Genomic DNA, 12,829 nt, shown 5'->3' with positions numbered 1-12,829 from the left:
TTTGACAGAGAGACAAGAGAACCAAAGAGAAAAAGAGGAAAGGGTAGGGTGAGTGAAGCCCCAGCAAACTGCACTGCAGTTAGCATTTCTCCATTATGACCTGGTCAGGACTTTTTGGTTTTGATCAAATAGTATAAATACTGAAAACTTTACTGAAAATTTCATAAGAGTTAAAAAGCTCATATGAGAAAGATGTTTAATAAATTTATATTAAACTGTTCTATTGAGTTCCTTATAAATGTGGCCTAGAAACTATGAAATGTCAGCATTGAGAAGAATGTGAAAAGTCTTATGCTGAGGTTGTTTAAAGTTATGGCTGTATAATTTCATAAGAAAACTATCTTTGTCCATTTTTAAACCATATCTACACTCAAATACATTCTGTAAGGAAGCCTTCCTTTGTGCGGGTTGTGCTCCTCCGTTTTCAGGTCCTGCTGCTCTGCACAAACCAGTTTCTATTTGTGTTAGTCACCTTCTGTAGGTAAATTGTCTCTGAGACCAGTGATTCCATGAGCAAATGATCCAGAAAATGCTGCCTTTGCACGTTGTGACAGAGCATGTCACTGGTGGATCTGCAGCTACGGCAGTGGTCTAATTAGCCTGGCAGTTGTCTCCTGTGCCCAGCACTATTGTCTCATGGCCTTGGCATCTTCCTTTTCATCTTCTCATTATCTTCTTAACTGAAGCTCAGCTTTACGATTGTTTGTCTTGTGGGTTTTCTTTTCAAACCTCCTCTACTCAACTCTTCACCACCCTTATTTTTGATTGGCAGTATCATCCAGATAAACAAAGTGCAGACGTGCCAGCAGGGGCCGTGGAGGAGTGTATGCAGAAGTTCATTGAAATTGATCAGGCATGGAAAATTCTAGGGAATGAAGAATCCAAGAAGAAGTATGACCTGCTGCGGCGTGGTAGGTGAAGAAACAGAGCCATGGCAGCTCTAGAAAGCAGTGCTCCCAGGTCTAGGGAGCACTTCCCAGCTTCTGCATCCAGTTATCACCACTGTTGTTCCTTGTCCTGTTCTTAGTAGTGATTATTGTGTATCTCTTAAGAAATTAACAAAACTGCTGAAGCGTAGCTTCTTGGAAGACACGAAAGGAGCTTTCCGTAAACTACTCAAATGTTCAGTTATAAACCCCACGTGTTATGCAGTATATGCCTGAATCTTGTTGGGATTAAACTTAGCTTTGTATGCATTAGAATCTTAAGCATGGTATTTGGAAGACTATGAGCCATAGTCATGGTCATCCACAGGCGGCTTTTACTAGGGTTAGCTCCTCCAGTGCTCTGCTGCCTGTGCCCTTTGTTGTAAGGTAGGCTTCATGATTAGCTACTCTTCATGAAACTGCTGTCAATGGTGCCTTAGGAATGCACATTGCTTAAATCATTTTAAAGGTCATTTCTTTTTGCCTTTTGAAAATAGCTCCTTAAAACAGTGACAAGCTGTTGGGAGAAAGAAAGAAAAATGTAGGTCAGGTTTGTCACACATGAACTGTAGTTACACGAAGTGATAGGCTGTCTTTCAGCACTGGCCTTGGGACAGGACTCCCTCAGCCTTATATTTGGACTTTCAATAAGCACCCTACATGCTAATGGGGGGAGTCAATAATCAGTTTCAGCCCGTGGGGAAAACACTCAGTTGCTTCTCTTCAATAGCACATCAGGCTCGGCACCGACTGAGATGTGCTTATGGAAGCTCATGGTGTCTGGGTGATTATTGATTCTTCTCCCATGCCAACACCAGCACACTAGCCACCTCATCAAATGAACTTTAAGGCTTCTACTGCTAAGATTATGAAAAATTAATTTGAGAATCATGCCTTTGTTTCAATTATATTATAAAATGTAGCCAGTCTTTGTAGAAATCCATAGTATCTGAGGAAGCTATACCAGTAAAATACATATTTATTTTTCAGTGGTGTTATATTTTTTTCAGCTTTGTTCATCAAGACAGGGTTTTGTTTTGTTTTTCTTATAGCTTAGGCTGGTCACCATGAGGCCAGGCTGGCCTCGGACCTGCAGCATTCTTCTTCCTGCTTCCTGCACGCCAGCTCTAGCATTTGTCTGTAATGCTGCTGTTGTGTTACTAATCGCATCTGGGCCTTTCTACCTTTTTAAAGATCAGTCAGTGTGTTGTTTAATTTCACTATTTAATATTATTGTAATTTAATATTTAATATACCTGGTGAGTATGCCTTTTTAAGGGATTTGCATTGATTTTTAAATGTTCCTTACATACCTGGTCTTCATTTTGGGGGTGTGTGTGTGTTTCTGTAATTAGACAGTATTTCTGGCAGAAAGAATGTAGAAGTACCCTCAACTGAGAACAAATTCTATCCATGGGTCCATCCTTATAGACAGGGTTCACATGATAAGTTTCTAGGAATGTATTAGAGCTAATGCATTTGAGTATGTTGTAATGTTGAGTGTGAGCTAGTCCAGCTTCATAAAGCCACAGAGTTCTTTAATTGGAGATGTGAGTTCTCTGACGGTGTTTCTTCACATTTTTGTTAATCTTTACTAATGTGGGGTACCAGTTTGCTTAAGAATTCACACAAAACTGTACTCTAAGGAGTATAGGATAGGGCTGGAGTAAGGGCACTAGCCTGGGATTAATTCCCAGAACCTTTATAGCAGCTCATAACCATCTACAACTCCAGTCCCAGGGCAATCAAAGTCCTCTTCTGGCTTCTGTGGGCACCAGGCCTGTGTATGGCACACAGACATACATGCAGGCAAAATCTCATACACATAAAATAAAGCATGTAGAGACATGATGTTCAGGGTTAGCATTTTTGCCACTTGTAGCTTGTACACTACAAAGATCATGTGAGTGAAACTGACTAGAAGTCTGCTCTCCAAAGGGTAAGAAGAGAGCAGAAGTCATGAAGTTACTTTCTTTTTCTGTCATGCAGTAGGATAAACTAAAATTGCCAAGAACCTGGAAATTGGGTTTATAGTAAGTACAGTGTTGTATATAAAGAGTGACTTAAAAGATGGTATAAGTACAAGGGCTCAACAAACTGCTGGAACTACGTGTTTCTTTTGAGCTTTGAATGAGCAGTTTTAGGTTTTTAATAAGTTAGCGTCTGCAGCTTGAGGGACTTTCGTAGGGAACTGATGATATCACAACAGAAAAATTATGCTTTGATAAATAAACTTGACATTACATGTCAGTTTGCTTGGCCATTTCTTCAAATGGGTGAACTTATTCCTTCAAATTAAGTTGAGCTGTTCTAGGATAGTAGAAATGTAGCATTTACCTTCATATGCGATGTAAAGTATGCTCTTCATTAGAAGTTCTGAACATGAGTGCTCTGATTCCATTTTAAACAGCTACTGGCCTGCTGTTGACAGTGAGCACTCATGTCCTATACTTAAACCTTATATTTATAGCTGCTTTTCAAAAACTTTCGTGATAAACCTGAATACTAATACCAATTTCTTCTTACTTATCAATAAGTGGCTTTTCAAAAGCAAATGAAATGAACTTGAATCTCTAACAGGATTTAGGTTTGCTATAAGGAAACGTTTGAGGGTGCTAATTTGTTAAAGATCCACATGGATAGCAAGAGAGAGAATTGCTCAAACCAGGTCAGAGCACTCAGCTTTTCTGGGTCACCCCTGGGGAAATAGAATAGCTTTGTGATGCAGGACTCTGTGTGCATGTGGTGATGGTTGTTGTAAAACCTTCTCATTGCAGTGTTAAGTGTATTTATTGCCTACCTGCTATTGACTTGCAGCTAAGTTTAAGCTGTGCTTGCTTCAGTGGTTGATATTCAGTGCTTTTTCCATGTAGCACAGAAGAGTCTCATCAGTATTGCCCACAGACATAGGTGTATCCAGAAAAGGACCCTTGGCATTCATAGCTCTTTGCTTCTCAAAAGAAACAACTAAGTAGGTTATTTCTAATGAAAATGTGGCAGTAGGGCAGATAGCCTTAAGTTAAATACACTTTTCTCTCCTTTTCTTGTCATTTTAGGGAAGAGCTGGTCAGGCAAAGGAAAACAAGTCTAAGAGGAGGAGTAATATTGGGTTTCCAGAGATCATACATTTTGTAAACAGTGTTAACTAGTGAAAATAACCAATTAGTTCCAGTTGACATATTTCCCATGTTGTTGGTAAAGATGTCTCTTACACTGCTAGGAGCTTGGAAAGCATGTAGTTATTCAAGACCAGGCTTCGCTTCCAACCAGCGGCATACTTGGAGAGCTCTTTCAAGATGTGTAAAATGTTCAAATGAACAGTGCTATGAAAAAGATTTTGGTGTTTTTGTAAATCTTGTGTGGATTTTTTTTAATATATTAAAAACATTAAAATAACAGAAGTATCACATGGAAGTTGCAGGGAATATGATTCAGTAGCTTTGCAGTGCTCTGTTGCACGGTTCCCAGTGTCCCAATGTCTCTGTAGATGGCAGAGCTATCAGCTATTTCTGTTACCTGAAGACGTACAAGCTGACAAATGCAGTTGATCAGATCAACTAAAGCTTAAAAATAAGTGGAATGTATTTGGAATCCCTGTTGATGCCTTATATTAAAATACATCTTGTTCTCAGTTAGTGTGGCTAATTGTGTACTGTGCCCAAGTAGATGCCTCAGCAGTCTGGCAGAGAGGGGTCTTCCAGAACATACAGCTAACATGCTCCTCTTTGCTGGATACAGCGAGTAATTTCTGGTGTTTTATTATGCAATCCACTTTATTTCTTTATTAGGATAAATATTTGAACATGGAAGGTAAGGAAATAAATCTTGGACCAATGAGGAATGAATCTTTAAAACTCCACAAATATTCATCTATCAGATCACCAAATATTAAGTATAAAATTGGAATTCTTTCTGAAAGGACTTTTATGTTTTAAGACATATTATAAGAAATGGGAAATGTGTTTTTAAATGTAAATAATATAAATTTGGGCAGATACCACTTGGGGCTGGTAGATAATTGTGTAAATTATGTCCTAATGCTGACCCGTACAATATACTTGAATAAATCAGATTAGGAGTTCAGTTTGATTTTAGGAATTTCAAAACTGACTGTAAAAATTTGCTTCAAGTAAAAACTTGTAGATAAGCATCAAGAGTTTTTTTTTTTTTTTTTTTTTTTTTCCTGACTGTTTCTGGGAAAATAAGTATGTGAAGTGATGCAGAAAATCCATGTAGACAGTTGAGACTGGTGTCTTAGGACAGACAGGAGAGCACAAGGACTCTCCAAGGGGGTCCCCTGCTCATCTGAGTTGTCACTGTTTTTACCATGCAAAGTATCTTAAGATTATTTGTTATTAATTTTGAATAAAAGTTAACTAGTTTCTAACAATTAAAACCTGTTGGCAAAAATACATTTGTAATTGTGGTGTGAATGCATACACCATTGGGGGGTCTGATTTAATGGAACTGATTGGTGGATTTTAGGAAGTACTTATTTTCTGCTTTAACCACTCCCAATTTCTGTGTGTTTATTTGACCCAGTTGAAGTTGGTCGTTTCGGTGTTTCATTCTGTGCTTAGACTGGAGCTGGCCTTGCTGGTTACCTCTGCTCTGCTCACTGCCCTCAGTGGGTCAGTGGGTCAGGTCACATCTCTCCTTCGAGTTCCTTTTTCCTGTTCACTCATTTCTTCCTCACAGCTCCTGTAGTCGTCCTCACTGTGGCTCATCGCCTCATCACTCCACAGCTACTGGGCCTTTCCATTTCTTGCTGCTCTCTGCTCCCAGTCCCTGATCTCTCTGTCTCTCTCTGTCTCTCTCTCTTGAGGCTGGGGGTGGGGTGCAGAACTTTCTTGGCTCTTCCCTGTCACTCTCCCCATCCCCATATAATATGTATAAACCTTTGATAATGAAAGACCAGGATAAGTCCTGACCCCCTAACAGGTAAAGTAAGACCCCTACCTAGCAGGTAGAGTAGAGCCAAAAATGCAGGATAGCAGGTTCAGTGACTCTGTTTCAGAAACTGACCATAAAAACATAAAAGTTAAATAATACATAAACAATGTTGAGAAACCAGATGTTCCCTTCGAGATTCTTTACTGGTAATTTTTACCTTATAGGCAATCTTGAGAAACCAGGTATTTTTTCCCTTACAATTCTTCACTGATATTTTTGGTATTTTCCAGTGACATACCCCCACACCCCCCTGGTTGTGGTTTGCTTCCTTTAAAGCCCCCTTCTCCCAGCCACTCGGGGTCAGACTCCTCTATTCCTGTTTGGGATATGAGTCTCAACCCCAGTGCACTGGTTAATAAAAAAAAAAAACTTGTATAATTGCAGCAAGGACGGTCTCTCATGAGTTCTTGGGGGGAATCGTGTTATCCTGAGACTTGACTGAGGGTCTCTTCTCTGCGGGGGTCTTTCAATATTAACACATCTGTTTTAATGGGACTGACAACTGTTATGAAACCAGATGAGGTAAGGAGTTCCTGCCCTCTTTCCTACACTGGAACTTGAAGCTTCCTCACTAGTCATTTTCTTATGCTCTGGTACAGAGTTCAGTGGGAAAAGTATGAAATGATAATGGTTAAAACAGTATTTTCCCACTAGAACTGTGGTAATTGCCTTTTAAATATTATTTTAATACCCTTGTGAGGAAGATAACATAATCTATTTCCAGGGGAATTCAAAGATCTTCACGTGATTAGCTAATTTCACCAAGGTCACACAGCTAGTGATTGATAGCAAGGGATTCTAAGTCATTTTCTGAGTTTTAATCATGAGTACCAGGCCTCCAAGTGGTACACAACTAGTGTATGGGCCACAGATTTATAACCTGCATGATCAGAGATGAGGCATTTTGATGATCTGAACAAGAAACTGGGCATATATCTGCTGCTGTTCTAACTCTTCTGTAGTAAAGCATATGGAATTCAACTTTTGTGTTTCATTTGGTACCCATCTTATCCTTCTTCCTCCTTTTCCCTCCCTCCCCCACTCCCCCAACCCCCATTGTATCCCCCCTGGTCCTCATTTTATAGCCTGGGGTGTCTTCTGCTTTAGCCTTCAGAATGCTGGGGTCACAGATGTGCACTTCAGACCAGGTTGATTTGTTACCTTTCCTGAGTACCAGTTTTACCTCCAGTTTGTAAAAAATACCTCCACAGTTCTTTTCTTCACAATATAATTGTGAGTATAATTTTATCTGGGAAAAAATGTAGGCTTTATAATTTTGTAAACAATTTTCAAATTAGATGTTTCCCAGTTCTCAGCCCTCTGAGAACAGCATATGATGGCCAAAACTGAGTGTTCTCCAATTCTTCCTTTTGGGAAAGCTAGTTTCTGTAGTGAGATGGTGTTTAATTAGATGATTATTAAAGTTAAATTACTTGTCTAAAGACAGAAAAAGTCTGATCTACACCTAGATAACAACACTAGGGTTTGGATTTAATTTGTATACACACAGGCCTTTAACATATTTATTTTTACACATTTGAAATTGCATAACAATAAAAGTAGTGGATTAGTTGCTACATGAGAGCACTTGGGGGTGTGATGGACCTTTTGAATAAATGGCATTGTCACAAGTAAACAGGACAGACAGGCCTGAAGATGCACTTGATCTCTTGGACATTCTTCAGTTAAATGAGACATTTAAATACCTCAGCCATAGAGAACAGTTAAGGCTCACTCCCTAGAGTCTTGGGTTGCTGCTGTTTTAAAATTTTACTTACTGATTTTCCTTTTCTTTCTTTTTCTTTCTTTTTTAAATTGTAGTGTTGGTTAGAACATTCACTGGGACTAGAAATTAAGTTTTTAGATATTAGAGAGTTGTTTTAGAAATTTGACTATGTTAGGAAGAAGCTTTTAAAGACTGGAATTTGCATTGTCTTACAAGAGGTAAGGAATATTTATTGATTCCCAAATGGGGCTGAAGAAACTTCCTCTTTACAAGGCTGTCAATGACTCAGCAAGAGCCCTGGTGAGCTTGGCTGAACCAAGCTGCTAATAGTTATTTAATGTTATTCGTCAGTGTGAAAGAATTGTTGTAGATTTTCCTTTTAATCTCTTTGAATTGCAGGCTCATAAACCTCTCTGATGAGCCTGCCAGTGTTGTCTTAGATCTCACTGTTGAGACAATGGAGCCACAGAATTCTTTCCCCTCTTGTTGTCAGACAAACCCAATAGAATGCAAGGTCAGAAGGGCTTATATTTCTAAAGATTGAAAGATTCTTTTTCAAGTAACCACATAAATTATTTGATTTTATCATTATATTCCTCAGGAACGTCACTCTACTATAATGCACTTCTTTTGATACATAAAAGTAAAATTGGAGGGTGGGGGGTTGGGGATTGTCTTGTCTTATGTGGCTAAGCTTGTCAGTATGACACAGGGTGTGAACAGACCTTAATATTCCTAGATAGCTTCAAAAGAGTTGAACTCATTTTCTAATAAGCAAATTGTGTAGTCACTGCAATCCAGACAGAGTGAGCAATACCAAATGCCAGCAGTGTGCTCTTTACTGTGGGTTGCTTCGTTCTTTTTTGACTTTCGTTTTTCTATTTTTGTTTTGTTCTCCCCCCCCCCACCAAAGTTGTTGCCATTATGTAGAAAAACAAAAGATTGGATTTTTAAATCTTGGTCTTTAAATCAAGTCAGTTTCTTTTTTCAGTGTTAGTGTTTTATTTCCACAGGAGAACATTGTGGTGGGATTTGCAGTTCTAGATCTGCCTATTAAAGTGTTTTACGGCAGTGAACAAAAAGTGTGTGTGTGTGTGTGTGTGTGTGTGCTACAAAAGAAAACAAACTCATTTATTTTGAAGATGCCATGCCCAATTAATACCTCCTTTACTTTCAGGGCTCTGCAAAGTGACTTTAGTGGATAGGGAAGAATTAAGATTTTTAATTATATCCACAGTGGTGGACAAGCAGAGATCATTATTTTAATAGAAGAGAGGAAATACATTGATTTGTTTGTTCCCCTTTCTTGTAATTGTAGTGGGGGTTGGGTGGAATTTGCTGTTGCCCCATCCTTGGACACCTGCCTCTCAACAAAGGACCATGGTCACCCCCCACTGACCACATTTAGATTCACCTTTTACTTTCCAGTACTGGGTCTGCTCATTATACAGTTCTCCAGGGATCCAATTTTCCCCTGACTTAATCACCCCAGAAGTTGTTAGATTATTTTCTTTTCAAAGGATAATAACTTTTCATAAAAAAACAAACAAAAAAAAAAACAAACTTATTTTTAGCTTTTAAAACAGGACCACTGAAGTCTCTAATAAACTGCCTTTAAAACTTGTTCAAGTGTAACATGAGTAGGTCCAGAGAGGGGTGGAAATCTGTGTCACTGAAAGATTTTTCATCATAAGCACATCAGTTTAACCAGAAAGCCTCCGACCTCTAAGCAGCACTCGCTGCCCCTCAGCAGCATAGGGAAGGTTTTCCGGCACGTTTCATACTCAGATTTATGTCAGATACTGATTTTAAAACCAGACTCATGGATTTTTGTGCACACGGTATTAAATAAGACTCCATGTTTCCATAGCCACAGAACTCCAACATATTCCTTTCAACTCGGATCTTTGGAAAAAAAAACTAGTAATTTTTGTGTTCGCTTTTCTCTTTCACCACGAGATGGGCTAAGCTAATCTTTTAACCAAGAATAGGTGCTACTCTAAAGGCCCTGTGCACAGGGATAAAGACGAAGAGAAAATAATGAACTGTGGGAGGAATAATAGAGTAGCACACAAAATAGTAACTAGATCAGAATAATGGTTGCTTCCCAGTAGAAAAGCAGAACAGTAGGAAGCTGAGTGGCTTGGCAGTTACATTTGTAAGACATTTCTCATTTACTGTTTATTTTTAAATACAGTGGCATCATGTATATTTGCAGTTGTTTATCCTTTTATAGAATTAGTCTGTTCTAGGTACCCTACATAGGTCAGGCTGAGAAAGCTGACTCTCCCAAACTGCACTGCTTCAGTTGTGTGCCAAGTATAGAGAAATACAATTTACCCTAGTAACTTGGTTGCAAATTGATAATACTGTTTGCTTTCTGAGTGGGTCTTTTCACTGCGAATTATCCTTTCTTCAGATATTATTTTTTTAGTTCTACAAAGCTGACTTTTCTGAATAAAAGATTAAGCCATAAGAATTTATTTATTTTTGTCTCCCTGAGACTCAGATTGAAATTAAAAAAAATAAATTGTGAAGAACCATGTGTAGGATTAAAGGCACATGCCTTTAATTTTGCGAGTTTAGGCCTGCCTGGTCTACAGAGTGAGTCCCAGGACCAGGGCTTCACAGTAAAACCCCATCTCAATGGAAAGAAAAAAAAATGCTAAGAACAAGTCAGGCAGGCATGGTGGCTCCTGCCTGTAATCCCAACATTAGAAGCCAGAAAGAATGCCTTGAATTCAAGGCCAGCATAGAAGAAGTCACAGTGGGAAATTCTCTACCCTGACACTCCCTGCCTACTGCACAGAAACAACAGCCCAGCAGCCCACCCTGCCTCAGCCTAAGGGACTTCCTTGAGTAAACAATTCTCAGGAGAATGATAGAAATGTACTGACTGATAGCCATCTGACCCTCTGGTCCCAGACAGGGTCCTGACACATATGCTCACTAGCCAACAGGTTTAAAAGTCAATATGCTTAGCCAGTGAATTTAAATTATAACTTTGCTGATGTAACCTGTAGCCATAAAAAGTATAAAAACTGCTTGTAACAGCCTTTTGGGGTCGCCTCTCCTCTGGATGCAGGCCGCCCCAGTGCACTGGACTAATAAACCTCTTGCTTTTGCATCGATTCCACAATCCCTCATCTCATTCATGGGAGCCTCAAATAGATAAGACTCAATTTGGGTCTTACAGCATGGGCTGCACACAGTTCCTTCAAGTGTAGCCTGAACAATAAAGTAATACTTGGTCTTGGGGTAGAATGTGGAAAATACTTTGTTTTATTGAGCAACTATTTAGTATACTATAAATTATGTGTAAGCTCTTCAGTGGGCATAGATAGATGGAAGGGCTACTTGGGCCACAAGAGAAAGTCTCTAGATTTTAGGGACAGTTTAGTAGACTGTTGGTAGCCAGTAAATATGATGTAGTATAATATCTGACATACCTTAGGTTCAAAATATTGTATAATCTTTTCATCTATTTTTAAATTGTGTAACTCACCAATAAATTCTGAGCAGGCGGTTATTAAATATAATTAAGTTGCAGGCATGCACACAACAGAACAAAGGGGCGTGTTCTCAGCAAGTGAACAGGAGACTAGTGAGACAGCTAAAGAAATTTTCATTGGAGTTGGGGGGGTTATGTGTCCACCCCCCCCCACACACACACACTAGCATTATCTTCTGAAAGAACAATACACACATACAGGATTTATGCAATGCCCTTGAAAACATAATCAAGGCCACCTATCATTGCTTTCTTTGTTCAAAGTCGACATGTTTTAAGTAAGACTTCATGCTTGCACTAACCAGACCATACTTACGGGATCCACAGCTCCCTAGGCCCTCTATCTGTAGAGAAACACTTTGGATAACAACAAAAGATGCACAGCTATAACAAAGCACTGCAGGCCAGGGTAGCCAAGCACAGTTTATTTCTCATAGTTCTGGAGGCTGAGAAGTTCAAGGTGCTGCCCAGTTCTGCTCATCTGGCCAAGGGCTATTCTAGCTTGCTGTTGTTCTTCGTATGGACTTCCTCTGCATCTGAGTGGATATGGGGTATAACCTCTCTGCCTCTGTGCAGATGTCAAAAGCACTAAGCTAGTTTGAAAATGTTTCACGATACAGGTTTGAATGGCTGCCCATGAGATTCACTGTCAGCATCTTTCACTATCAAAATCGTCTCACTTTATATTTTACAGAAGATGAGCTAAGAAATGTGGGACCAGTAGATGCCCAGGTACACCTTGAAGACATGTCCTGGAACAAAGGTTAGAGATGATCTTACTTTGTCTATCCACACTGAAGAGATCTATTAGGAGGTTTTTTGTTTGTTTTGTATTTTTAAATACAGGAAAAATGATATATCAAAGTCTTAAACAATGGTTTTACCTTCCATATTTTGTTTGCCTTTTATCAACTTTGCTTATTGCTGTATTATATGGCTCATTTCTCAGTGTTTTCTATTTCAATTAAGTATTATAAAGGTTTCTTTTTCATTTTTTAAGCCCCGTCCCCAAGCTCCCAGAGACTAACCACTAAAGGGTACACATGGAGGGACCTATGGTTCGAGAAACGTATGTAGCAGATGATGGCGTTATCATCAAGGAGAGGGGAGGTTCTTGGCCCTGTGAAGGCTCAATACTTCAGTGTAGGGGAATGCCTGGGTGGGGGGAGGGGAGGGAGTGGTTTGGTGGAGAACACTCTCATAGAGACAGGGGCAGAGGGGGATGGGATAGGGAGATTCCAGAGGGGAAACCAGGAAAACATTTGTAATGTAATTAAAAAAAAAAAAAAAAAGACCTAATGTAGGTTTTAAATTAACATTTTGAGAAAAAGCATGCTTAGAAGAATAAATTTTTTTTAAAGGGAGAAAAAGCAAATTTATTGTAATACAATATTAACAAAAGTTCTATCATTTAGGCAGGTTATATTGTTGGGATTCTTTCAGGATCATTTTCACAATGGCCCTGGGTGATAAAGGTACAAAAAAGTTGTAAGCACACACTAGAGAGGCAGGACCCAATAGTGCATTTTATTACGCTGAAGACACATTCCTGGAAACACTGGGACACTGAAGACTAAGCTTTCTCCAGACAATAGCTTTGGTTGTTTCGATTTTTAAAGTAGAAATTTTTGGTTTCTCAGTTCTATCATACGATGTTTTTCTGGAAACTGTCTTATGAGAGGATGTTTTGCTGAAGCAGACATGTAGGAGTAT

The 12,829-nt window shown here is 39.1% G+C and overlaps 1 protein-coding gene across 1 annotated transcript in view; it reads left to right on the top strand.

Annotated features, from left to right (window-relative positions):
* The window catches only part of DNAJC24 (DnaJ heat shock protein family (Hsp40) member C24), a 30,165-nt gene that overhangs the window by 14,738 nt on the left and 2,598 nt on the right, over positions 1-12,829 (top strand). The window contains exons 3-4 of the mRNA XM_080931066.1: positions 773-911; positions 11,811-11,879. Coding sequence (XP_080787192.1) covers positions 773-911; positions 11,811-11,879 — 208 coding nt within the window. The remainder of the gene's footprint in view (positions 1-772; positions 912-11,810; positions 11,880-12,829) is intronic.

The sequence above is a fragment of the Micromys minutus genome, assembly GCF_963924665.1.
Source record: "Micromys minutus genome assembly, chromosome: 17".
NCBI lineage: Eukaryota > Metazoa > Chordata > Mammalia > Rodentia > Muridae > Micromys > Micromys minutus.
This window is presented reverse-complemented; position numbering and strand designations above follow the sequence as displayed.